The 26,980-nt window shown below is 36.9% G+C and overlaps 1 protein-coding gene across 4 annotated transcripts in view; it reads right to left on the reverse strand.

Annotated features, from left to right (window-relative positions):
* The window catches only part of LOC123518956 (deoxynucleoside triphosphate triphosphohydrolase SAMHD1-like), a 158,206-nt gene that overhangs the window by 55,337 nt on the left and 75,889 nt on the right, over nt 1-26,980 (reverse strand). For 3 of the 4 annotated variants that reach the window (XM_045280031.1, XM_045280033.1, XM_045280032.1), the window contains 4 exons: nt 23,933-24,128; nt 21,166-21,371; nt 11,353-11,470; nt 8,118-8,230 (listed from right to left, as the gene is read on the reverse strand). In XM_045280031.1, coding sequence (XP_045135966.1) covers nt 8,171-8,230; nt 11,353-11,470; nt 21,166-21,371; nt 23,933-24,128 — 580 coding nt within the window. In that variant the 3' untranslated portion in view covers nt 8,118-8,170. The remainder of the gene's footprint in view (nt 1-8,117; nt 8,231-11,352; nt 11,471-21,165; nt 21,372-23,932; nt 24,129-26,980) is intronic. The other variant, XM_045280034.1, reaches the window with a different exon arrangement.

A 26,980-nucleotide genomic window follows, 5' to 3' on the forward strand; every position in this document is an offset into this window, starting at 1 on the left:
GTCAGCTCTCCGAGTTCTGTGGCAGGGCTCATAAATCAAGTAAGCGTCTATGCATGCCCGGTGGACGCTTAGACAACATCACGGCAGCATGTGATGAGGCAGCTTGTGGATCTACAGACAATACCCTCTGGCACTAATGACATTGAAAATACCAGGTCCGAAGAGCTCATGGATAAATACAAGAGGATGATACAGCGGTATAAAACTAAATCTAATAATATTATTGTTTCAGGCATCCTGCCCCAGACCAGAGCACCGAATGTCTTTTACAACAGAGCCTTCAGCACAAACAGCCGTCTCCATTCTCTCTATGCAGAGGAAGGAGTAGATTTTATAAATCTTTGGGATGACTTCTATAACAAACCGTCTCTATTTCAGCCGGATGGTTTACACCTACATGGAGTTGGAGCAGCACAACTTGGCAGGCTCCTTAATAATAAAGTTTCCAGTTTCAGATAAAAAAACGACCAGCACGAACGTGTAGCTCCAGATTCTTAGTTGACTCTTCACGCGACCCAACCTCCATGTGCAACACTGTAAAAGCTTGTCTAATCAACGCTCGCAGCCTAAGAAATAAATTTTCAGATCTAGAAACCCTGGCAGCTTTGGAAAATTATCATATTATTGGTATTACAGTCTTGGCTCAACTCTGCATTTTGAGACTTTCTTGCTGAATATAACCTGCCAGGCTATGACATGTTCAGCTGCGAGAAACAAGATAGAATAGGAGGCGGTGTATTGCTCTATGTTAAAGCCAGTCTTCAGCCAACCATATTTAAAACCGATAAAATAAACAATATAGACTCAGTCTTCTTACATTTAAGAGTACATTCTAAGAAAATTGTTATTGGTCTTGTTTATAGGCCTCCGGCTCAAAATATTTCTTCTGATAAAAATTTACAAGATCAAATTACTGAAATTAGTAACAATTTTGAAACAGTCATCTGTGGAGACTTCAACTTGCCTGTCAACTCATGGGGATGTCCACTTAACTCTCGCTCTGGTCAGGACTTGTACTATAGTTTATTAGACTGTTCTCTAAAGCAACACATTCAACAACCCACACAAGGTGACAACATATCTTGTTGATCACGTTGTTGTGATAAAGAAAATCGTCACTCTGGGTCTCTCTCCCTACCTGATAGCGTGGCTGGCAGACTTCCTCACGGGAAGGCGTCAGACCGTTCGTTATCAGGGCTCTGTCTCCTCTTTCCAACAGCTCACATGTGGGGTCCCTCAGGGGACCAAGATGGGTCCTCTGTGCTTCCTCATCCTTATCAACGATGCTCTCATCCACACCCCCAACCGCTGGAAGTATGTGGACGACTGCACCTTGGGCTTACCCGTCAACAACACCAACCCAGACTTCTCAGCACTTCAGTCCACTCTTAACCAACTACAGACGTGGACGGAGGACAACAAAATGACCATCAACCACACCAAAACCGTGGTGATGCACATTTGTACCTCCACAGCAGCAGTCCCCCTTCCCCAGCTATCTGTAGGCCATCACTCCCTCCAGGTGGTCCACAGCACCAAGCTTCTAGGTGTCTTGGTGGATGATCAATTATCATGGAAGGAGCATGTTTCCACCATCATCAGGTCAGCCTCATACAAGATCTATATGCTGCACCGACTCAGGTCCCTGGGTGCACTGGCAGATGAGCTGAGGGGAGTGTATCTCACCTTTATACTCCCTAAGCTCATGTGTGCCTCCCCAGCATGGTCCTCCTCCCTGAACCTCACACAACGGCAACAGCTGGAGAGGGTTCAGAAGAGGGTGTTCAGGGTCATCCTTGGGCCTGCCTACAGGTCCTACGAGGATGCCCTGACCTGCCTGAGCCTGCTGAGGCTGGCCACAAGACACCAGGAGCCTTGGAAAAATTTGGGAAGGGCTGCTGCATCATCCACGTCTCTGCCACCTGCTACCCTCAGACGTGCCTCCCCCTGTCCGCGCCACCCGACACCAGAATTGAGTGGCGCCCTTAAGAGCACCGCGCACTGACCGGTACCACCTTAGCGCAGTGCCCACTATGGTGCGAGCCATAAATAAATAAATCAATTAAATCAATAAGTTAATTCTTGGTTAAGTTAGATTCATAGTTAGGTTAAGAATTTCATTGTTTTAATGTCCCCCCTCCTGTACATTTTCAGTGTAAACTTTTTGTGGCACTGCCAAATTAATAGACCGTATATTATTATTATTATTATTAGATCTTGTTCTTTCAACAAACGACGACTTAATATCAAATGTTAATATTGGTCCTCAATTTAGTAACAGTGATCACAAGATTGTCTCCTTCAACATCAACCTTCAACTGTATAAAGACAGTGTTAGCAACGAAAAAGTTTTCATTTACAAAGGAGGAGATTACAAGAGACTAAAGTTAATTCTTGCTGCAACAGATTGGAATGCCGAACTTGGTGAAAGTAACATTGAAGAATCATGGCTCAAATTTAAATACATTTTAGAAAACCGCTGTGAAGTCATGTATTCCAATGCGTAAAAGGCGTCCATGCAAAAGGAACAAACCTAAATGGTGGACAAACCAAATTGAGTCACAACTACTAAAAAAAATCGTGCCTTCCGTAAATATCTGACATCTAAGAACGAGGGTGACAAACTTGAATATGACAGATTTCGGCGCGAATCAAAGAAGCTCATTAAACAAAGCAAGAAAAACCTTGAAATGTATATTGCAAGCGTCTCCAAATCCAATCCCAAGGAATTTTAGTTATGTTCGGAAGAAAAAAGTTATTACATCTCACATTAACCAGATCTATTTAGACAACGGTAATCTTGCCACTAAAGAAACTCAGATTGCAGACACACTAAATGATTATTTTACTTCAGTCTTTACAAAAGAAAGCATTCACACAGTCCCTGAGCCACCCCTTATATTCCATAACATAACCCCATTAAGTGTCTGCGATTTTCAAGAAGACGAAATAATTAAAGCAATTGATAAAATGAAAACTGACAAAAGTCCCGGCCCAGACTGTATCGCACTACGTGTCTTGAAAGAAGCTTAATTTCAAATATGTAAACCCCTTTCATTGCTATTCACCAAGTTACTTATGTGTGGCAAGGTTTCTAGGGATTGGAAGTTAGCAAACGTAACCCCATACATAAAAAGGCGACAAATCACTCCCATGTAACTACAGACCCATCAGCCTCACATCTGTGGTATGCAAATTAATGGAAACTGTAATTCGCAATAACTTAGTCAACTTTCTAGAAGTAAATGATTTAATCAATGACTCACAGCACGGCTTTCGAAACAGACGTTCTTGTCTGACTAATTTACTTGACTTCTTTAATGATGTTTTCACCATGTACGACGAAACAAAGGCAGTAGATGTTGTGTATCTAGATTTTCAAAAGCTTTTGACAAAGTTCCCCATAAGCGGCTACTAGGTAAATTGAAGTCACATGGTGTAGATGGAATACTTCTCAAATGGCTTGAAGACTGGCTTTCTGAGAGAAAACAGCGCGTTGTTTTAAATGGTAAATTTTCAAAATGGCGAGAAGTCTTAAGCGGTGTACCACAGGGATCTGTGCTTGGCCCGGTTCTTTTCCTTATTTATGTTAATGATATCGATGAGGGCCTCACCTGTAAAGTAAGTAAGTTTGCTGATGATACTAAAATAATGAATAAAGTAGTCACGTTCGAGGATAAAAGAAAACTACAATCAGATCTTGACCGCTTAGCCACTTGGTCAGACAAGTGGCAGATGAGCTTCAATGTATCCAAATGTAAAGTGTTGCACATTGGTATTAATAATGATCATACTAATTATTTAATGAACGGTTCCGAGCTTCTTAAGGTTGATACGGAAAAAGGCGTCATAATTACTTCAGACCTCAAGTCAAGTAAACACTGCTCGGAAGTAGTCTAAACAGCAAACAAACTGGTTGGGTTAATTGGTAGAACTTTTCAATTTAAATCAGAGGGGGTTATTCTCACATTATTTAATGCACTCGTCCAACCTCTATTTTTAATACTGTGTCCAGTTCTGGTCACCCCACTATAGGAAAGATATAGACAACCTGGAGAGAGTCCAAAGAAGTCACCAAATTGATCCCACGACTGCGAAACAAGCCTTACGAGGAGCGCTTGAGGAACTCAACTTGTTCAGTTTAGAGAAGCGGCGTATGCGAGGAGATTTGATTGAACTATTTAAAATGTTCCGGGGCTTTGATAACATAAATGTAAACAACTATCTCACCATTGACAGCTCCAACACCACTAGAAATAATGGCTACAAGATTACAGGTAAACGTTTCAGGTCAGACGAGGCAAAACATTATTTCTTCAATAGAATTGTAAATGTCTGGAACTCTCTCCCAGCACATGTTGTCCGTAGCAATACGATAGAAACTTTTAAAAAAAGGTTGGACATTCACTTCACATTAACCCCTCAAATGACGTACTTTGCGCCTTCATAAGATATCCTTTTTTTGTTTGTAGTTACTGTACTAGATAGTGTCACTTCTTCAATCTTTCCTATCACATCTTTGACTTTCTCTCTCCCTGTGGCCTCTTTTCTTCTTCCTTGAACCCTGATGTCCTTCAGCCTCTAACTTATAGCATCTGTAGTGGTAGCATAGGCACACAGACAGCCTCGTTAGGCCCAGTAGGGCTGTTGCTGTCTGTTCCTTCCTTTGTATTCCTTTGTATATATAGGCTTTTTATACTGTTAAACAGCCAACAATATAATTACTTAATTTTGTTATTAAACAAACCAGTGTTATGAAATCTAAAACTTAATAAACATATGATACAATATTTTCTAAACTTCAAGAAAACTTATTTTGAAAAAAACTATGATAAGTACAGTGGTGCATCACAATAATGGACCTCGCAGTAATGGATTTAACTCAATAACGGATTTGTCAGACACTAGCCAATTTTTTATGGGAACTGTTATGGCATTTTTTCCCCGTCCACGAATCCATAGTTCCCGAGTGGCTGCACAGACGAATACACATATGACACAACAAACAAGCCAAAAAAGGCATCCTAGATACTATTGTAAGTCATCTATGATTTACAAAACTTGTAAAAAAAGTGGAGAGTGGCAACTGCTTGCTTGTATGTGGTCACCGGCTTGATACTCATGGTGATTTGTGGTATTTAACGATCTCACAGACAAACCGTTCTCAGTAACAGGCAACCTGTCACCCCTAAAGTGTCCGTTATCATAAGGCACCACTGTAGTATAGAAAAAAAATTTCCTAAGTCTCATATATCTGGATCTATTTTTCATTTTGGTTAATGCCTTTGGAGGAAAATTGGTATAATGAGCCAAGGAATGCTTTCCTAAAATAAATCTTACAACACTGGCATTTATTCCAAAGGAGGATGTCATACACATATTTAATGAATTACTGGCTGGCTTCATTACATGAGTAAACAGATGGAGGAAAATTTCTCGTTTACTTAAAGATTACTTACTTGGGTGTTGTACATAGGGGAAAGCGAGGCCGTCGAAGTTTTGATACCTCCTTATGGAATATTAGAGAAAAGACCTTGCTAGGAATACCTTAAACAAATAATCTGTTGAAGATTAGCATCGTACATTTCAACAAATGTCAGTCATTCATCCAAATTTATCTTGCCTTATGACCAAACTCAAAAAAGAGCAAAATGATTGGGAACTAATGAAAAAACGGGCTTTATGCGGTATAATGCCTAGAAACACTAAAAAGAAATAAGCAGTTGTTAATGAATGGCTATAAAAGCTCACAGAAGACTATGCAAATGGAGATAGAGATAAACTACAGTACCTACAATCCATTGCATATAATTTGTAAGTTTTAAATCTCTTTTTAATTAAATGTAGATTATATTTCAATAGAACCAATGCTAGTCCCCAAATAAAAATGTTTAATAATTGTATTTATTGCGTCGCTTTCAACAATACAGTTATGCAACAAAATCAATTGTTCACAATGAAATGACTGTTCAACAAAAAGGCTGTTCAACTAGATATTCATTTGATGAATCATCTGGTGACAATATGTCTGTTTGGTAAACTGTCTGGAGACAAAGCGTCTGGGTACCCTTTTGCAGCAATGTTTTCTGTTTGTGTAATATGCTGATAGATTGTTTTCAATAGTATATGATTAAATACAATAAAAACTTTTCTTTCCTGAATTTGATTCGCTGAAATAGGAGGTGCGTCTTATACAGTGGAGACTCACTACTTGAACGTCTAAATAGTCAAACTTTTCAATAGCTGAACGAAAAAGTTCAACTTAATACTAAAAAAAAATACCTATTAGTCGAACATCCATCCATGTGGCTGTAAACAAAGGGTTTCTCTCTTCCCACCACCCCACGCACCCCATTGGTCCACCACAGCCAGTTTATCCTTCGCTGTCGTAAAAATAACATTGTCCTGCGCTTTTGCTCCGTTTTTTTTTTCATTTAAAAGCTTACAATGGCATGGAAGAGGCTTGTTAGTGGTGAGAATAAAACCTACAAGAAAGAATGTAGTGACAACCATCGAAAGGAAAAAGGAGATTATTGATAAATAAGAGAAAGGAGGAAGAATAACTGATCTTGCAGCTGAGTACTGTATGGCTAAATCTACAGTAACCCCATTACTGAAAAAGACAGCTCACTAAAAAAGCTGATGTGGCGATTGGTGTGAAAAGGCAATTTAAGTGACCTGCGGCAGTGGAATAAATGGAAAAATTGTTGATTGAATAAACCAAAGGCAGATGGCTGATGATTCATTGTCAGAGGGCATAATTTGTGCAAAGGCTAGGCTGCTGGATTGTGATCTTATTTCTGATACTACATCTGACTCCAATGATGATTTTAAAGTAAGTAAAGGGTAGTTTGTGAATTTCAAGAAAAGAACTGGAATTCATTCTGTTGTGAGGCACAGCAAGCCCCCAAGTCAGGAGTAAACATATGCTATATGTCACTGTGTCACCAACTCCCACGATAGATGGTGGGAGCGACCGTGATGTCACGGTGTCCGATTCCGCCACCTCTCCCATGCGCCTTACTTCTACACCTCAGGTCTCTTGCCATGTTGCGGTGAGACAACTTTTGAATGAGAGTGGTACCAGAAGAGCTTTGGAATTAACAGTTTCTACAATAATAGAGAACAAAGACAGTGATGTTCTGGGCCCTGATACGGATATAGGAGGTTCAACCACCTAGGGGGAGGACAATCCACCACCACCACCACCAGCAACTCCTATTGTGTGTATTTTAATTTTTTTTTGCAAAAATATATACAAATTAGATAACTTTGCAAACATTCTGATTGAGAGAGAGAGAGAGAGAGAGAGAGAGAGAGAGAGAGAGAGAGAGAGAGAGAGAGAGAGAGAGAGAGAGAGAGAGAGAGGATACAAGGGGCCCGTTTTCTATCACTCTAGCCAAGGCCGCTGGACCTGACTGGATGCCAGGCCACATACACCAATGATACTATCTCATTCAACCTGTGATATTTTGGTAACCATACCATCTAGAGACTTCAGTTTTTTGCATTGCAAAGAAGAAAAGTTGCTTGTGGGCAGAACACCATTTGTTCTCAATCGTTTATTGAATTTCCAAGTGTAATCAGTATGTGAATACAGGCTATTTTATGTGTTTCTCACCAAACCTTCCGAGTTAGTGCAAACTAAAAATCCCAACATCCCCGAGTTTTAGGGGTTAATTGTGATAAAATTGGCCTGTTTTTGAAAAGAAAAAAAAAAAAAAAAAAAAAAAAAAAAAAAAAAATGATCTTTATAACAAAGGAAGAGAAGTGTTTGCCAGGACACAAGCCCATGAAAGACAAGCTAACCCCGCTTGTGTGCGCCAATGCTAGCGGCGACTGCAAAATTAAACCGCTGCTTTATTCTAAACATGGGTTTGGCAATGGCTGGAATGAATTATCTGATTTATAGATATCAATAGTCGAACTTTTTAATACTCGAACGGCCATTTGGAACGAATTAAGTTCAAGTCTTGAGTCTCCACTGTATGTCCATGTATCCTATATGCTGTCAAATATGGTACTTGTCCTTTACAACAAAGGATTACTGGAGTAGAATCCTGAAAATAATCATGCCAGCTTCATTTGAATATAAACTCATAAATACAGTGACTTACTTTCTCAGTAGATTTTGCTTTGTTACTGTTGAACAAAGAGGCTTTTAAAAACTTCAGTCCTCTATCCATCTATGATTTTTCACTGGGGAGAATGGTGGTGGGATAAGCTCATCCTGGTAAAACAAAATGTAAAATCAGTGTTAAGAAAAAAAAAAAATAAATAAAATAAATAAAATAAATAAATAAACAAATAAATAAATAAATAAATAAACAAAATAAATAAATAAATATATATATATATATATATATATATATATATATATATATATATATATATATATATATATATATATATATATATATATATATATATATATATATATATATATATATATATATATATATATATATATATATATATATATATATATATATATATATATATATATATATATATATATATATATATATATATATATATATATATATATATATATATATATATATATATATATATATATATATATATATATATATATATATATATATATATATATATATATATATATATATATATATATATATATATATATATATATATATATATATATATATATATATATATATATATAATAGGTTCTGAGCAGAACAATATAAAATGCCTATACTAGAAATCTTAGTACAATATTCACAATGAGAAATGCTTACAAAATCATTGTCATATTAAAAATTCCACAACAGGAATCCTCATCATAAAAATAGTATGTGTCATAACACCATTCTATAGTTTAAATAACATGGTAAAAAAGGATTGGTCACATGATGTATTCTTTGCTTTCATTATTGTCTTTCACTCAGTATATGAAGCATTAGTCACCTACTGAAGTTTCTAGTTTTGAAGGATACATGATTTGGATTACAATTCTATTTAAAGCAATGGCAGAAAATGACTATGGCTTTTACCTGACCCTCAGAAATTATAATGATACATTTCCAAACTAACTAATTTGTTCAAATTTTTAGTGCATATAACTGAATCTGAATGATACATTTCCAAACTAACTAATTTGTTCAAATTTTTAGTGCATATAACTGAATCTAATAAATATATGCTGTAGAAATTTAAAAAAAAATCAAGATGATGATGAACTGAAGCTGGTGCTGTACAATTAGAAATATTTTCTAAAAGTTGCTGAGCCACTGTTCACACACACACACACACACAACTTATCTAATTTCACTATGCCATTGTGCCACTGCCATTATAGTTTTCACTTCCATTTGAGTGCTAAATCTAATTTTTAGAGGCCTCACACCATCGTGAGCATACTTGCCCCACCTCTGAATTTCTTCTATTTATTTCATTATTTCTTCCCTCCATCAGTCTCTACTGCTTCTATTATCTCCTTTGCTCTCTAAGTTCCTCTCTTTCTTTTAAAGTCCTAATAGTAATTTCTTTTCTTTATCAACAAATATCACAATACACATCTTATTATACTGCATACTTTATTATTTGCTCCTTTTCCTAACCACTCTTCTTTCAATTTGCTTGTAATGTTCCTGTTTATGTCGCCTCAATATTTCCTTCATATCATCAATCTCCTATTTTTCTCTTTCTTCCTTCCAACTGTGGGCTCCCTGTATCATATCTTACACTTCACTTCTCATGACTTCCACACCATATCTATTTTCTCTCTCCAGTCTATTCTTCAGTTGATAATTTTCTCTCTTTAGAGGTGTAATCTCAGCCATATATCTACTATTCTGATCTACAACTTGTCGTACCTTTTTCCTCAACTTCTTATTTTCAGCTTCCCTCTCCTTGCTCTGTTTGATCTCTCTCAATTCTCTCAAAATAATCTTTATATCTTCCCCCATCTGTATCACTGCACCAGTCAGTTCTCTCATCCTTTCTCTCAAGCTTACATAATCCTCCTCTACTTTTCAGTCTTCTATTAATCCTGCTTGCACTTTCTTCTTCATCACTGAATCTGGGGAAATTAGCTGGGCTACCCTGGATTGATTGAACATGCACCATCTTAATTCCGGCTTGTGAGTAAGAGAGTTGTTTACATTTGGAATTGAACTCACTGTAGCTCCAAGAATCTTCCTTTCATTTATCATTTTTCATCACAGTCTCTTTCATTAATTATTTTTCATCACAGTCTCTCTCTTTCTTTACTATCTATATTGGAGACATGGACTGAGCAGTTAAAACCAGCACATACAATACAAGTATTGGTAGGATCTGGAGCTGATAGACAAAAAAAAAAAAAAAAAAAAAAAAAAAAAAAAGATAAACATAAATGCCTTGAAACCTCTTTTAAATTGGATGAAGTCATAGGAATATGGAAATACAAAAGCAGATAGGGAATTCCCAAATTTACCAGAGAAAAGTATGAATGATTGAGAATAGTACTGGTAAACTCTTGCATTAGAGAGGTTGACAAAATAGGACAGAATAAGAGTGAGAGGAAGAAGAAAGCCTTGTGCAGTAAGGCCATGGAAGGAGGTGAGGTATGCAGTTAGCAAGATCAGAAGAGGAGTTGGTATGAAAATAGTGGTAGAAGACAGCAAGATATGCAACACTGCACCAGTGAGAAAAAGGCTGAAGACATTCAGTCAGAGGGAGTTGATAACATAAAAAGCCTTTGATTTCACCTTATCTAATAAAACTGTGAGTGGAACCCCACTACATATGAAGACTACTTCATACAAAGGCATATAAGGCCCTTGTATAGAGTTAGCAGTTGAGAAAAACTGGCAGAGATGTCTCAGAACACATCATAACTTCATAAAAGCTGTTTTAGCAAGAAATGAGATGTGAAGTTTCCAGTTTAGATTATAAGTAAAGGCCAGACCAAGGATATTCAGTATAGAAGAGAGGGTAAATTGAGTGTAGGAAGGGAAGCAAAGCTGCATTTTAATATGGATAAAAATAAGAACGTACGAAAAGAGGGAAGCTGTAAGAGGATGTCAGGCCTACACCTAGCAAATATATTTTGTTCTCAAATTAAAGTTTCTTTCGCCAAGTGCGCATAAAATCGGAAATTTTGAGCATTGTACAAGTGAAGAAAACAAAGCGAAAACAAAGCAAGGGTACACATACAGCTGGAAATGCATTAACTGAGGTGCGCACTAAAAGAGGACCTCTGTAACATATGTACATCCTTTATCATTCATTGTTTCCAACAAGCTAAACTAATGAAGTCATGCCTTTTAAAGTTCTGAGAGATTCAACTGTGTACAACATAGAATATTGTTGACTTCTATTTAATATGATAAGTGTACTTACGTATAGCTCCTCCTTCATGTTGAGTTCTTGGCATGCAGCCATCAGAGCTCTTTGGGCATGTTTAAATTTATCTTCTTCGTTGCTTCTACACAAAATTCTAAAGGTTCTCTCCTGGAAACTGAAACATTGAAGATAATAGTAAGTCAATTTAATATAAAGACCATGTAACACAGTTAGAACCTAAAAAAGTATGTTTGTTTGGTTCAATTGATAGAATCTAAATGTCTGCTTTGGTGCAATCATCATAATCATGAAAAATAGTCCAGATATATAGATGCTTTATTTTATAAATTACATTACATAGATTAACCCCTAACTGGCAAGGTGATGCACCAGTACACAACTTAAGGAAAGGATAAATAACACAAATGTGCATGAGGACATTTTCCCCCGTTCAATCAAATACAAGAGGATGATAATGGGAAATCTTCAGAACTAACCCACCAGATGCCACTGATGTTACATGTCCCCTTGTGACATGAGCTAAAATATAAAATAAAGATGCTGCGAGTAGCTGTGGTGGCGAGTGGACGTGTTGTGTGTGCGCTCCGTTTCTGGCTGTGGTTTTTATAGTTAGCGAGTGGTGTTTGTGCTTGGTGTCTGTGTGTGGTGCTTTTGAGTGTTAGTGAAGTGAAAGTGTGTACTGCAAGTGTTAGATTAGAGTGAAATAGTGGTTAGAATCAGTGTTTGTGAGTTAAAAGTATTTTTGTAGAGCGAGGAGACTAGGCTTGTAACCGTCAAGTTGACCTTGAAAGAGGATTAGTTGACCTCACTTAGGCCCTCCCACCACCGCGGTTCCCCCCACCCCGCCGTCACCTAGTATTTTTATTTGTTTGTGAGTTAACATATTGTAAATTAGTATGGCGGTAGCTACTGAGGTATATCAGAGTGTGATTGAGTGCGTGAAAGAGAGTGTTGAGGTGGGATTGGGAGAGTTTGTTGTGTGTGAGATGTGTGGGCACGACAGGAAGGTCGTTGACTTTTCTGAGTGTATGGTGTGTAGGCTCAAGAGCGAGAATTTAGTTCTTTCTCTTGAGCACCGAGAATTGCGAGAGGAAATCAGAAAGCTAAGTGAGGGGAAAAGTGCGAACGAAGTTCTCATCTTTGAATTGAAGGAGGAGGTTAAGAGGCTTGGGGAGGCAGTGGAAAAAATTAGGCAGGAGATCAGTGTTAGGCCGAAGGTTGGACCTTCTGAGGGCGACAGGGTGGCTTGGCCCTCTGTCGGGAAGAGCAGAGTGGGGAAGAGGGAGCAGGCGAGCCAGACTGGGAAAGATAGTAGTCAGGATAGGCAGAGATGGCAGGTTGCGAGGGGAAGGAAAGCGGAGGCAGTTAGGGAGGATAGGACTAAACCTGTTGAGTGTGAAAATAGGTTCGGTTTGTTGGAGGGGAGGGGAGAGTGAGAGTGGAGTGAATGAAGTGGTTGTGGTGAGTGAAAGGAGAAAGAAGGGGTAGAGGAGAGGAGGAGGATGGTTGTGCCTAGCACACCTCAGGTGTGTGTGGTGGGTGACTCTCAGGTTAGGTATTTAGATAGCACTTTCTGTGGGAAAGACAGGGATAGGAGGACGAACGTGTGTATGCCTGGTGCAGGTGTGAAGGCAGTGAGTGAGGAGGTGCAGAAGAGGGTTGGGGGATGGAGAGGAGGGTGTAGTAGTTTTGCACGTAGGTGGGAACGATGTCAGAGCAGGTGGGTCGGAGGAGTTAGTGGCAAGATTTCGGGAAATGTTAGGCAAGATAAGGGAGAGTGGTAGGAGGTGTGTAGTGTCAGGAATCTTGCCTCGTGTGTATGTTAGCAGGGAATGGTTGTCTAGAGCCATTGGTGTGAATGATCGGGTAAAAGGGATGTGTAAGGATGTGGGTGTCAGCTTTGTGGATGTATGGGATAGGTTCTATGGGCGAAGGGATTTGTATGCTAGGGATGGTGTGCATCTGAGTAGGAAGGGTGTGGATGTGCTGAGTGGATGTCTGGAGGGGAGTTGGGATGGAGTGTAGGGGTGAGGTAGCAAATGCATTCCAGAAGAAAGATGCTAGACATAAATTAGATAGGATAAACAGAGATAGTGAAAAGATTAGGAAAGATTTCCAGGTGCAAATAGGAGAGAATAAGATTAGGATTCCAAATAAGGAGACAGCATCTAGGAAGGTAGCAGGACTTAAATGTTTTTATGTAAATGCCAGGAGTCTTAGGAACAAGAAGGACGAGTTATCTAGTTATATAGTTGAGGAGGACTTAGATGTTGTATGTGTCACAGAGGCATGGGTAAATGAGGAAAAGTTTAGGAAAATAGGAAAGAATATGAAGTAGATGGATACATTATGTATTTACACCAGAGAATTGGTAGGATAGGTGGAGGAGTAGTTATTTATGTAAAAAATCCTTCATTTCCAGTCAGGTTAATGGTATTAAGGTAGATAACAGAGTAGAGTCCTTATGGCTGGATGTTAGAGTAAACAAAAGTAAGGTTATTAGAGTAGGAGCTTTTATAGGCCACCTAACCAGTCAGCAGATGTAGACAACCTTATGGTAGATGAGATAAATAGGGGTGTACTAGTCAGACAATTATCTTAGGGATTTTAATCTTAAGTCAGTAAACTGGGAGAGGATGGTAGGAGATGCTAGTGAAAATAAGTTTATGGAAAGTTTTCAGGATAACTATTTAGTGCAGATGGTAGATAAACCTACTAGGGGGAGGAAGGTTTTAGACATAGTACTAACAAATATTGAGCATTGTTTAAAGGAAGTTGAGGTAGGAGAGACTTTAGCAAACAGTGACCATCATATAATTAGATTTATCATTAATTCCAGTAGGGATAATATAGTGAATAAGACTAGAGTCCCAAACTATCAGAAAGGCAATTATGGTAGGTTACGTCAGTTATTAGGAGAGGTAAACTGGGAAGATAGTTTTGGAAATAAAACTGCACAGGAGATGTGGGATATTTTTAAGGTTGTAGTAAAGGGTATAGTGATGCAGTGTATCCCTTACAAAGATATAAGGCAGAGAAACAGGAAGCCATTATGGTGGACTCATGAGATAGGTAGCCAGATCAGAGAGAAGAAGAGGGCATACAGAGAGTTGCAGAAAAGTGGGAAGATGTAGATTTGATTAGGTACAGACAGGTCAGAGATGATTTGAGTAAGGTTATAAAAAAAGTAAAAGGCAGGCAGAGATAAAACTAGCTAGAGCTGGGAGTAAAGATCCCAAAAATTATATAGTTATTACAAGGTCAGTGATAAAAGAAATAAGGATAGGATTGGACCACTCAGAAAAGATGGTGTAGTAGTGGATCAAAATGAAGACATAGTAGAATTATTGAATGAACAATTTTCTTCAGTATTTACTAGGAAAGAATAGGAAATCCTGTTACAAACAGTGCGACGAGTAGTTTAAGAGCTTTAGAAAATATTGATATAAAACCGGGAATTATTAGGAAATTTATTCTTGAACTAGACGATAGGAAAGCTAGTGGTCCTGATGAGCTACATGCCAGAGTACTTAGGGAGGGTGTAGACAGTATTTCTGAAGCACTTAAGTTAATCTTTGAAAGATCACTTAGGTTTGCTGAGATACCTCAGGACTGGAAGTTAGCTAATGTTACTCCAATATTTAAAAAGGTAGGAAGGATGATGCGAATAATTATAGACCGATCAGTTTAACTAGTATAGTATGTAAGATACTAGAGAAAATCATTAAGGGTAGTATTTGGGAGCATTTAAATGAGAATAGATTAATTAGAGATACCCAACATGGCTTTAGATCAGGGAGGTCCTGTCTTACAAATTTGCTCGATATCTTAGAATATATTACCAAGGAGTTAGATGATGGAAATAGCATAGATGTTATATATCTAGATTTTAGCAAGGCGTTTGATAAGGTACCGCATAGGAGGCTAGTGTACAAATTGAGACTACATGGGATAGGGGTAGGTTAGTTGATTGGATTAGTGAATGGCTTTCTGATAGGAAACAGAGAGTAGTATTAAATGGGGCAATGTCTGAGTGGAAGGAAGTGGTTAGTGGGGTACCCCAAGGATCAGTGCTAGGACCTCTTCTTTTCTTGGTGTACATTAACGATTTAGATATAGGAATTAGTAGCAAAGTATCAAAGTTTGCAGATGATACTAAGATAGCATGTGCAGTACAGGGTGAAAAGGACAATTACAGAATACAACGAGACCTGGACAGGCTGATAGCATGGGCAGACAGGTGGCAGATGGAGTTTAATTCTGATAAGTGTCAGGTTATGCATTTAGGTAAAGACAACACAAACTTTAACTATGAGATGGAGGGATGTTGGCTAGAGGCAGTAGAGGAAGGAAAGGATTTAGGAGTAGTGATAGACAGGACTATGAAATTTTCAAAGCAATGTTTAGAAGCAAGAAATAGGGCAAATAGGATCCTGGGTTTTATAAATAGAAATGTTAGTTATAAAAGTAAGGAAGTGGTGCGTAGCTTATATAATTCCTATGTTAGGCCCCATTTAGAGTATTGCATACAGGCCTGGTCACCCCACTATAGGCAGGATATCAACATGTTAGAAGCAGTTCAGAGAAGAGCAACTAGGATGATACCAGCATTAAAGCGCCTGGAGTATAGAGATAGATTAAAGGAATTAAACATGTTTTCATTTGAGAGGAGATGTATAAGAGGGATATGATAGAGTTATTTAAAATGTTCTCAGATACAAACTACATAGATGTGAGATCTTTCTTTACCTTAGAGGAGGAAATAGGACTAGAAATCATGGCAGGAAGATTAGAAAGCAAGGCTGCAGGTTAGATATAAGAAAATATTTCTTTAGTCATAGAGTGGTAGACTTCTGGAATGCATTGCCAGAGACGGTTGTAAATAGCACTAGTTTGACAATGTTTAAAAACAGATTAGATAAGCACTTAAATTTATTAGATTTATAATTATGTATAGCACTGCATGATAGTTTTTATAAGAAATTTACTATAGTTAAATAAGACATGATCCCCATGTATGGGGACCACAAATTGTAGAGGATTTCGCTGCAGGACTTAGCCCTGTTAATGGGCCAAATATTTAGAATTAGTATATAATGTATTGTGTACTTGTAAGTGTATCTTTAAGTACTAATGACGAGGTCGCTGTGCGACTGGTACAGGATAACCTAGATGGGCCCTGGTGGCCCTTTGTTATCCTATTATTTATGTTATGTTATGTTATTGCTGTAGTAAATCCCAGGTGCATACAGATGCATAGAACATTGATCATTACAATAATATTGACATTTTCTATCAACTTTTAAATATCTTGTATTGATAATTTTTGGGAGAAGTTAAAAAAAAAAAAAAAAAAAAAAAAAAAAAAATATATATATATATATATATATATATATATATATATATATATATATATATATATATATATATATATATATATATATATATGTGATTATCTAGTAATACTGCTGTAACGATCTGAACTTTATGATATGCTTCTTAAGCATTTTTAACCCCACTAGCATTCACGTTTGAACTGCATGTGTATTAGTTCCAAGGAACCTAAATGGCAGGTCTGTTGCCTCACTTCAGATATGGAGACAGGAGGTCAGCCATATTTGCCCTGACTTTCCTGGCAACTGCATATTCTTTGAGGTCATCTACCAACCTTGTGTTCAGCCTTCTTAACAGGTAATGTGTTGTAGCAAGATCTGTGCATACTTAAGAAGTGTGTGTATAACTAAGGGACTATAATACCCTGTTGATATGGGACAAATAGGGTAACATATGTTATGTGCTTTTCAGAGAAAACCAATGGAGATGCCAAAGTGTACCAAGGTTAGGTGCTAGGATACAGGATGAATGTTCTTTCTTGTGTAAACGCCTAGTGGAGGCCACCTTGGCTACAAACAACAGGCACAGGATTGTGTTGAGAAGTAACATGTGCTACTGATTTCAGAATGTGTTATGTTGGGGTATCGTCAGCATGATATGGTTGTAGGCATGTGGATTTATATATATATATATATATATATATATATATATATATATATATATATATATATATATATATATATATATATATCAAACATCAGCATAGCCTGTTAGTTACTGGAGTATTTTTTTTATTTTTTTTATTTATACCATGTGGACTTTTCACGGGAATTTATGGGCTAAAGGGGGTACTTTATGTGGTACCTCCTATCTCAAAGCCCACCCGCTAGGAAACCGTTGCCCCGAGTGAGGAAGCCCAACCTATACTCGGACCGTGGACAGGATTCGAACCCGTGCGCTTAGAGACCTCTCGGACCCCAAAGCACGCATGGTTCCACTGTACCACGGCGGCCTTTATTTTTTATTGTCCCTGAGTGGCTCTGAATTTCAACTGTCTGTGACACCAACTGCTTCTGTGTCTTGGGTAGCTTTCACACTGCAATGGCCTCACCACTATACTGCTTTCAATATCTTAAATACAGCATATTACATACAAGTCTAAAATTTTTTCATTTGGACAATGAAAAAGATAAAAATCTGAATGTACTATATAGTATGACACAATATACTCAGTAACATCATAATATATAGGTATATAAGTTATTTTTGTTGGGAGTGAGTGACACGGCATAAGAAATCCAGCAACAAAACAAACATCTCTCAGGAATACCTCTGGAGTGATGAGAGAGGAATACAAGAAGCTTTCTTCCTTATGGTGTAGTGGTATGGAAACTACAGCAGATATTACCTGGTTGTCCACCAATGTGTTTGTTAGATTCAACTAAGGCAGGCCAGCCAGACATTTGTTTTGGTTAGACAGAGCAATTCTTTCACCACGACACTCAAGCTGCCTATTCTTCATTAGAATTGTTGTTTCCATATACTATAGTCCTTTTACAGGACGAAGGCGTGTTGGATGGAGCCACTAAGGTGAATCCCTTGCCTACAGTGTTGTCAGATGTACTAGTTCAATTAAATGATTAGCCTAAGATTCACATGTTCCTTTTAGGCCTAGCCGAACCATACCACCCAACACAATGCTTTATTTAGATCTATTATAAGCCCTCTGTGTGCTTTTCCTTCTAAAAAGTAGTTATATACATTGTATTTAAATTCTTTCTCTTAGCTGTGAAGTAATGAAGCATGAATTGTGAGGGTTCCTTCAATCTTAGTGGGCACCTAGCCACATGAGGAATGAATGACCTTGTCACCTTTGACTAGCCTTCATTCCACCCTCTGACCTGATCTGTCAACATCTTACAAAACCACTCCAGTAACTCTGCCATGTGTCATGTTATTTATATATAATAATTGCATTTATTAGAAGGTTCAGTATATTCATAACACTATAGAATCTTATTTGAATCTAAAAAAAAAGTGTTTCATGGTAGATAAAATGCATTAAGAATTAGTTAACAGTTGACGAATGAGATTGAGTGATGTGTGTTGAGGTGGACTTGGCATAATGGCAGATAGGGGATGACCTCACTCAACATGCATCCATCCAGTAGAAAGACTATAGTAAGTTGATCTATTTCACTTGGACCTCTAAGTGGCACAGACATATTGTCTTTATATTTACTATCACCTGGATTAATATACTTCCAATCAAAGGTGTACTTGTTGGAAAATCTGGAGATGACCAAATAAATTCAAATGCCAATTCACTAAAAAATCAACTTAAAACTGCATGCATGACAGCTGTAGTCATAGCCATAACTAATCAAATGAACACACACCAGATTATCTGGAGAGATTAGATATTGTTGTTCAACATCTACTTCAGGCTAAGTGACAATACTTTGAATTCTGGCAATAACACTTGTAAGAAAGAAGACTTTGTGCTTTCTGTTTTGGTTTTATAGTTCTATGTTTGGTATGATAGTAAGAAAATAAAACATTTTCTTCTTAAAAAAAGCATGCAGTGAGACAATGACTTGTGCCAACTCATGTGTCCTGTAAGTGTTAAAGTTAAGACAAATCATAGACTCTGCATACTTGAAGAGTGTCAGCGGACCTGGTGAAATATTAGCCAGGCAGTCTCAAAATAAAGAAAAGGCGTCTTGACTTATTTTCTTTACCTAGCCTCATCAAATTTTGCATGTAAAACCCCAATATTAATGCACATGGACCCATTAAGTTACAGAATCTATGGTATGGACCACACATTTATTCTCATTCCTTTTCATACCCAGGAATGTAAACACATTCACATTGTTCATGTATTGTTACAAATTTGACTTGTGTTGTGTTTTTAAATGTTTCCTTCACCTGAATAATGAGATCCCCCCTGCATCCCTCCCTAAAGCACCTCTGCGTATTGTGATGAGTAACGTGTTGAAAGCCAGAGACAAAATGTTTAAGAGGGAAAGTAAGGCAAGAATTTTTTTTTTTTTTTAATGTTTGCACTTTTTTTTTCCTGTGTGTGATTGATTATACTGTATGATAAAAATGAAACTTTTCTTCTTTTGTTGTATTTAGATTTTTTAATGTTGCTAGGGGAATTGCAGAGGAGTATGAGAGAAATGAAGCTAGTACTAATTATTAGGTAAATATGCCTAATTCACATGGTAATTTCATCTGGTATATTTCCATTCTATCAATAACCTACATAGTCACACGCCACATCTTCCTGAACAACTGATTTTGCTTTACAATCTCTAACTACATCTTTTTATTCTCATGTTATTACTTAATACTGGTCATTCTTGCTATAGGTGTCAGTGAGGAGGAGGGATGCATTTGAGACACCAATAAGTCAATTTGACATTTTCCTTGAACCTGACATAATACTATGGCATGAGTTACTGTCTTCATACCCAATTAGAAAAAATACTGAATGAGGGTAAGGTTAAAGACCAGGGTGAGGAAGGGTTAAGGGACCAGTCATTTTCCATGATATTCATGAAAATTTTATTCTATGAGCTTTTTATTACTAATAAATTTGTTTCAATATGATCGCAATATCTTCCAGAGAAAAAAGGAAAAAAATCATAATAAAAAAATGTACTTTAAATATATTATGAGGCAAAAAGGTAATGATCAAAGCGTTTGAAAATTTATCAGAATTTAGCAAAATTAATTTAAATGATTATAGATAAGCCTTTTTTTCTCAAAATTTTTTTAACATTTCAAAAATTTTCAAACAAAAAGTCACTGAATAAAAAAATCTAAGACACAAAAATAACACTTAAAGCATAACTAGTTGTTAATGTATAGCAATAACTGACACACAAAACAAAACTAAATAGACATAAATAGACAAATAAAACAAGAGCCTAAAAATAGTGATGTAGTCATGGAAAGATGAAAAACTTGCATTTGAGAAAACACACTTGGTAAAACAATATTTGGGGCATCATATGCCTTACAGCTAATCTAAACTACATTATCTTTATGTGCATTTCTTACTTTGGCAAAATATTCCCCATTTTTTGGGCAGTTTTAACAGTCATGGCCTTAAGAAGTAAAGTGAGGCACATTGAGGCTTCAGGGCAAAGCAATCTTAAGGGGAGTTATCACTCAAAAACCTCTTTCAAGTTTTGAAGTGCATCTCAAAAATAAACCATAAAGTCGGTGGAAACCAAACTTACATCTCAGCGTCTCCTCAATTAAATCCCTTAGCACTTGAATCACTTTAGAAGACACACTTTACAACTACTTAATGTGGAATCTCTCTCCTATCACCAAGTAGTGGATGTATATAATTCAAGTGAGAACGCATTTTCCCTTTTTTGTTACAAATAAGTAAAACTACTGTGAAAGGTCCATGACAAGATTGTGATTTACAGTCACTGCTGCTTAGTAACAGACTTATAAATTTTCTTGACTTATGTACTAAAATTAAATACAAACCTCTCAGGAAGCAGAATGCTTTCTTCCTTCTTGATTTTCTTGGTCTTCATTGGGGAAGTTTTATTATAAAAATAGACCATCTCAACAGGGTTTTGATCTTCCATCCCATAATTTAGTTCCACTTGTGTTACTATCAGATCTTCTGGTGTAAGTGTGCTATTTTTTGGAATGTTCCTTTTCAGTGCTTCTTCGAGATTCTTGAAGGTCTAGTAATAAAACAGTCAATTTAGAACATTTTCAAATGGTGTTTCATAAATACATGAATACGTACAGTGTTACCTTGACTTATGAATTTAATTTGTTCTGTGATGGAGCTCATATCAATATGCTCGTAACAAAAAATTTCCTGTTGAAATTAACTGAAAAGCTATCAACCTGTTCCAGCTACCCCAAAAACAACCAATTTTTTCTTACATATTTTTTAGGTAAGAAAAAAGGTACAGAGGATTCTCGGACTTGAAACACCTCATACTTGGAACAATTCAGACTTCAAACAAAATTTCAATAATTTTCATCCTCAGAGTTGGAACAAAATTCAGACTTGGAACAACCCGCAGGCAGCTGAATCCCGATAATGCAAAACATGCGTCATTGTGTTGAAGGGGTTAATACCTGGTTAAGTGACACTTGCCATGAAGCTTGCCACCAAAAGGTAAATCATATTGATTTTACATAGTTCAGTTCTTATTTACACAGGTAAAAATCTGGGATCTTGGAACTGATTAAAATGATTTACATTGTTTCCTGTGGGGAAAACAGTTTTGGACTTGGAACAATTTGGACAAGGAACACCCTTCTGGAACAAATTATGTTCAATGTCTGAGGGTCTACAGTATTTATCAATAACATACACTGTATAAAACACCTAATAAAACTTAACAAAAGAAAAGGTAAATATATTGAATGGTTTTATAAAGTGTATTTTATCTCGGGAGATCAGATGACTTGGACTTAAGGAAGATACTGACCGAGGAGATAGGTAGAGGAGACGGGAGCAGCTCATTTCATTTTGTGTTTTGTCAGTTATTTTTGTTTACCATAAACTCCTTGCTTGATCACTCAACTGAACTTAGTCATTACACTTTTAATTCTACCCTTTATTATTGAACTTAAGTAATTGCCACAATTTTTCTTTTACTTAACTTTTGCTTAACATAATTTTCTTCATGTTTTTGTTGTCTTTTTTTTTGCTACACCTTCTCCTTTCATCTGCATGACATTTCACAAAATAGCAGCCCACGGTGGCTTGTTTCATCCTCCTTTTCAGAAAGTTTATGAAGTGAGTTAGGCAAGTGTCGTAATATTACATATTACCACTTGCTTAGAAACCATGGTCAGACAAAAAGCACAAAACACAAGAAATGCTTCCACAGAAAGAAAGAAAGAAAAAAAAAATTAACCAAACATGTAGGGCACAGGATGCTGGGCATTCATTGTGCCAAATAATTATGGTGTACCTGGAGCTAACTCGAAACTCAAATTTTAGCTTGGTAGTCAAAGCAAAAAACACAAGCAAGAGACGGCTCATATCTCAGATTACTCATAAGTCAGGGTGCTCATAACTCAAGATTCCATTACATTTATGAAAAAAATACACATTCAAACATTCCCTTTCTCTTTATGTTATTAAACCACCTTATAATATTTTGCATGACCTCCTTAACCAATTCTCATTCAATTTTTTCACTTCAAACAAAAGTGGTATTTCCAAGGTAAGTAACTTAAATGCCTTGGATTTTTTTTTACATTTCTTAGGCTTTCATTTCACACCTTGGGCTCACTTGCATACATTATAATTGCAAGACTAAACAAATACTTACCAAGTGTAAAGTTTGATCGCAATTTCACAAACACTTAACTGTGTCACTTAGGTGTTTAACACCCTCCCTACCCTACCCTATCTCAATCCATTATGTTCAGTTGGCTCTACCAATATTGTTGACCTGGATACTGATCCCTCAAACCTCTCTTAAAATTGGTGGGTGTGACAATGCAGGCATCTCTTGTCAAATACCTTGTGAAGTAAATTAAGTATCATGAAGTGAAATTATTAAAGGTTCTTTTGACATTAAAACATTTTCATCATTCCTTCTTGTGATGCAAACACCTCATTTTTGCACAGCTTTTTCTTTTGTCCCAACTTCCATGTTACTCTTTTATGCTTGCACAGAAATTTATGAGAGTACTTTAATTTATTAACCAAACACTTATTTTTCTCCATTTAGTCTAATTTCACATTCCTAAAGGGAATCCAATTATTATTCTGTTACAAAGAATACATAGAAAGTCTCCATGTCTTCTAAAACTTAATCTCTTTACTTTTACTCCCTTCAAACTTTAGAATGTATGAAATTGAATTTTGATTAATAGGAGAAAGATATTTTTCCAGTATAGTACAATATTCTAGTATTTATAACTGAATAAGGAAAAAGAAAATTAATTATTCAAAGTCAAGATGCAGTTGACTTAGATTTCAGTGAGTCTTTAATGAATATTACACATTTTTTTGTTAGGTAGAGATGACGTGATGATGAAAGAAATAATGTAGATTTCAGTGACTCTTTAATGAATATTACACATTTTTTTTGTTAGGTAGAGATGACATGATGATGAAAGAAAAGAGTTTATATAACTGTTTTATATATGCAGTATTAATTAACAATTGTAGTTTTATGAAAACTTTTTGCTTGAGGAGAATTAAAAAAGAATTAGTATCATATTAATATTCAGCTGATTATAAATTTCTAGAGCAATCTGAGATACTCACAGTGGCAGGATTGTTGGGTTTTGTATGTCCTACACAAAGATATAGTTGGCGTCTGAAGATGCTGGAGAGAATTTTCTTGGCATGCAGTAGATCTGGGTGATCTCTCTCATCCAGCAAAATTTGATGAAAAACCCAATCAGTTAAGTTACTGTAGGCCATCATGTCATCACACACATCTGCTAAAGGATACTTCACCCTAGCCAGAAGGAAAGATGATAAGTGTTTGAAACTTAAAATACTTTTAATCATAGCTATTATTTCAGTTCAGTAGAGACATTCACTGTTTCAATGAAATTACTATCCCATCCTTTTACCATATTTCTACTGTTAGGGTTAGTATCATGCACTTATTTCATCCAGTTAGTTTCAGAGAAAACAACTACATCATATATGTGTGGTGCCCCCTTCCATCTCTCTCTCTCTCTCTCTCTCTCTCTCTCTCTCTCTCTCTCTCTCTCTCTATATATATATATATATATATATATATATATATATATATATATATATATATATATATATATATATATATATATATATATATATATGTGTGTGTGTGTGTGTGTGTGTGTATTTACCTAATTGTATTTACCTAATTGTAACATACGGGAAAAGAGCTATGCTCGTACTGTCCCGTCTCCATATCTACTAATGTCCAGCTTTTTCTTAAAATCATGAATATTCCTTGCGTTGACCACTTCCACGTCTAAACTATTCCATGCTTCCACCCTTCTATGAGGGAAGCTATATTTTTTCACATCTCTCCTATAAGTGGCCATTTTAGTTTTTCCCATGCCCTCTCGACATTCTTTCATTCCACATACACAGATCTTCCCTATCCATTTTTCCATGCCAATCATCACTCTGTATATTGCTATCAGGTCTCCCTTTCTTCTGTTTTCCAGGGTCGGAAGTTGCATTCTGTTCAGTCTGTCTTCATAAGTCAAATCTCTTAAGTCAGGCACCATTTTTGTTGCAGCCCTCTGTACTTTCTCTAGTTTCCTTATTTGTTTCTTTAAGTTCGGAGCCCACTGTATTGTTGCATATTCAAGCCTTGGTCTTATCATTGCAGTAATTATTTTCTTCATCATTTCTTCATCTAAATATCGAACGCCACTCTTATGTTCCTCAATAAGTTCAATACTTCTCCAATTATTTTGTTTATATGTCTCTCTGGCGATAGGTCATTGGTAATTGTCACCCCAAGGTCTTTTTCTTCATGACTGGTTTTATGTCTTCATTTCCTATCTTGTACATACTCCTGATTCTTCTTTCACTCTTGCCAAACTCTAATTTCTTGCATTTTGTCGTGTTGAACTCCATTTGCCATGTACAGCTCCATTTCCATATTCTGTCCAAGTCTTCCTGGAGTAGTTCGCAATCTTTGTCACATCTCACTTTTCTTAACAATTTTGCATCGTCTGCAAATAGGCTCACATAACTGGACACCCCATCCACCATGTCATTTATGTAGACCGCGAACATTACTGGTGCCAACACTGATCCCTGTGGAACTCCACTCTCCACCAAGCCCCATTCTGATGGTCTGTCCTTAATTATTGTTCTCATTTCTCTTCCTACCAAAAGTCTTCCATCCATTTTAGTAAACTGCCATGCACTCCTCCTACCATTTCAAGTTTCCAGATCAGTCTCCGTGTGGTACCTTATCAAAGGCCTTTTTTAAATCCAGATATATTCCATCAGCCCAACCATCTCTTTCCTGTATTACATCTATCACCCTCGAATAGTAACATATCAGGTTTGTCGTGCATGAACGCCCTTTTCTAAAACCAAATTGACACTCACAAAGTAAGTCATTTTTCTCCAAGAAGTCTGTCCATCTATTCTTCACCACCCTCTCACACATCTTAGCTACCACACTTGTAAGTGACACTGGTGTGTGTGTGTGTGTGTGTGTGTGTGTGTGTGTGTGTATTTACCTATTTACACTGTGTGTGTGTGTGTGTGTGTGTGTGTGTGTGTGTGTGTATATATATATATATATATATATATATATATATATATATATATATATATATATATATATATATATATATATATATACAGTAAAGTCCCGGGCTACGTCGGTCTCGAGTTACGTCAAACTCGTAGTTATGTCAGTCCACTATAAGGCAATTTAAGATTTAAAAATTTGAAAATTTATAAATCGTAAAGTGCGGGATTTATTGTTATTGTTGGTGGTTGCCCGCCACAATGCCCGCCTCACGCTTGAATACAATAACACCCTGCCTCAGTTCCACCACACCATCGCCCCTGGCAAGAGTGTTATCCTACTTCTGTGTTTACTGAATCAAGTTCTTAGTATCTTGTTGAATGGCACCAAAGAGAAAACTTCTTAGTGACAGCAGTGATGCTAAGAAAAGGAAAACCATTACGCTACAAGGAAAAGAGGACATAATTAAAAGACATGAGAAGGGAGACAGCAGCTGTGTGTGAGGGAGGGAAGAAGAAAATGGGAAGCCCGTTACCATGACAACGGGGAGGTTGACGATCTTGAGGGCTCGCACACCCATCACAACAATAACAACTCCGGAGCCTTCGCCTGGGCCACACGACACTCGCAGCTGACTTGCACCGTCTGTGCCTGTCTGCTGATCCCTATTGCCCTTTCCTATTGCATTTCCTGCCCCGCTGCCCACGCTTCTACTCCCACCACACTGCATTATGCTCCCAGCTGTCCACCCTGGGCGTCACAACATTCGACCTGCCCACCCTTCTGGCGGCCTCAGGCGTCCACCCCTCTCTGCAACCTGCAGTCCTTCACGTTCGTGGCCCTAATCAACAACAAAAACAAGCTTGAGTTTCATATTCCTACATAGTTGTAAATAATATAACAATATAACCTTTAACTTACCTGAATGACCATAAACAATGATTGGTTGAAAACTCCATAATATGCTTTGAAATGTACGGAAACTCAAGTTATGTACGAAATCGACTTACATCATGTTTCAGGAACGTATCTCTGACATAAACCAAGACCTTACTGTATATATATATATATATATATATATATATATATATATATAT

The sequence above is a fragment of the Portunus trituberculatus genome, chromosome 44 (assembly GCF_017591435.1).
Source record: "Portunus trituberculatus isolate SZX2019 chromosome 44, ASM1759143v1, whole genome shotgun sequence".
Lineage (NCBI taxonomy): Eukaryota > Metazoa > Arthropoda > Malacostraca > Decapoda > Portunidae > Portunus > Portunus trituberculatus.